The sequence below is a fragment of the Poecilia reticulata genome, linkage group LG4 (assembly GCF_000633615.1).
Source record: "Poecilia reticulata strain Guanapo linkage group LG4, Guppy_female_1.0+MT, whole genome shotgun sequence".
NCBI classification, from domain to species: Eukaryota; Metazoa; Chordata; class Actinopteri; order Cyprinodontiformes; family Poeciliidae; genus Poecilia; species Poecilia reticulata.
The window spans coordinates 7,202,194-7,204,138 of NC_024334.1; the positions used below are offsets into that span (position 1 = coordinate 7,202,194).

A 1,945-nucleotide genomic window follows, 5' to 3' on the forward strand; every position below is an offset into this window, starting at 1 on the left:
AAAAAAAAAAAAAAAAAAAAAAAAAAAAAGGGGAAGCAGAACAAGAAAAGTAAATGAATCATGCAAGTAAATGAAAAGCAAGGCATAAAGGACATAAGGAAAGGACACAAAAACAGGAGAATATGGCCAAGGACAAAAGGGGGCATGGGAAGAAGTATGAAAGGAAGGAGATTGTGGACAAATATGAGGAAGTAAATAAAAATGAATCAAGTTGATTAATAACTATCCTATTTTTAATTGAATGAATCACTTAAGGATAAGAAGCTAGAAACCACAAATCTTTCTAATTTAAATGGTAGTTGTGGATTTAAGCCAAAAATAGAAAAGCATTAAAACCCATGAAATCAGAAGCTTAAACTTTTCCATTTTAGTCCAAAATGCATGGAAATTATGTGCTTGTCTTAAAGTCACAACACCAAACTTTTTTTTTTAAATGTACAAATCCTTAACTACAATTATAAATTAGTTTTATTATAACCTTGCATGTTTAACATATTAAGTGCATAAAAAAGGATGTCATTTTAAGACAAAATTGTGGCCCAAGTTTACCTTTAACTAGACATTTTTGGTGGAAACAGAAAATTTAGTTCTGATACTTGTCCAGTCCTGTGAAGTATTTGCATTAACTTCCACACAGACTATGGAGAAACCCATCTACGTAAACCTTTGGACATTTAAGATTTTATGAACAATCATGTTTTTTTTTATAGGATCCTCCCCCTAAATTTGTTGATTAGCATTTGAAGAGGCATCTGAACCAAACCTTTTCTGAACTAACATCAACTGTAAAGGTATTTCATGACTGCCCAGTTGTACAACCATTAAATTTAAGTCAGACTGCAGATTTAATTTTGACGACATTAAAAAGACTGCCCTATGAGGTTTTATTTCAAGTGAAAATCTTGAGATGGAGAAAAAAATTAATCAATACATGTTTTGTTACACAGTGGCCTTGCATCCGCAACCTACTTATCCCCATCAAAGAACCGTGACAGATACTCAGCAAACCATGAAAATACAAATCATTTCACAGTAAAACTTAACTAATGAAAACTAAAACAAAATAAAAACGGATACAAGTGTAAATTCTTTTTTACAAAAAGGTAAAATGAAAACATACAAACTGTTTAAATTTACACAATATATCTGACAAAACAAGCTTTTTGTTACACAAACTTGCTTTTCAGATATTTCATATTACTCCTTCTGAAAAACCTTAGGAGGAAAAGAGGTGCAGGTCTGCATTTGGGACATTCAGTTCTCACATGTAGCACATAAGCTGAAAAGGTCTGAAGTACCATTCTGGCACAGGAGGGTAGAGTAGGTGAGGGAGGTCTAGAAAGGGCTTAAAATGCCCCTTTACAGTTAAATATAACTATGACGTTTTCTGGAATGTCCAAAGGCTCTGAAAACCGATGAAGCCAGAGTCCATTGAAAAACATAAAAAATAGACCAAAGATTTAGTCATCAAACTTGATTTTCTTCCCCTGGGGTTTTGCTCCAAATCCGCCGCCTCCTCTTCCACCTAAAATGAGGAGAGAGCAAACATTTTACCACCAAGCATCATTAAAATGAAACCTCATCAAGCAGATAAATTCAAGATCCAAGTATGAAGTCAACATGACCACTTTGTAATCTCTCCTTGGTAAATGTTCCTAAAGATTACCTCCAAAGCCTCCACGTCCACCGCGTCCACCCCTTCCTCCTCCTCCTCTGCCGCCACCACGACCGCCGAACCCACCAAACCCGCCGAACCCACCACGGCCTCCACGGAAACCTCCTCGTCCTCCGCCGCCGCCGCCACCTCTGCCTCCACGGAAGCCACCATCACCCTTTGGCTTGGCGTAGTCCAGAGTCACTTTGCTGCCGTCTATTTCACCATCCTCCATGGCCTCCTTTGCTGCCTTGCAATCACTCTCATTATCAAAGTCCACGAAACCAAAAC

At 37.4% G+C, this 1,945-nt stretch overlaps 2 protein-coding genes across 2 annotated transcripts in view; both read right to left on the minus strand.

Moving 5' to 3' along the window:
- nppc (natriuretic peptide C) overlaps window positions 1–1,945 on the minus strand; it is a 20,898-nt gene that overhangs the window by 3,047 nt on the left and 15,906 nt on the right. The gene's annotated exons all lie outside the window — the stretch shown is intronic.
- Window positions 845–1,939, minus strand: LOC103463455 (rRNA 2'-O-methyltransferase fibrillarin-like). The gene is made up of 2 exons (XM_008406808.1): window positions 1,667–1,939; window positions 845–1,525 (listed from the first exon to the last, which is right to left on the minus strand). The coding sequence occupies exons 1-2, from the start codon at window positions 1,887–1,889 to the stop codon at window positions 1,461–1,463; spliced, it is 288 nt and encodes a 95-aa protein (XP_008405030.1). The 5' UTR covers window positions 1,890–1,939; the 3' UTR covers window positions 845–1,460.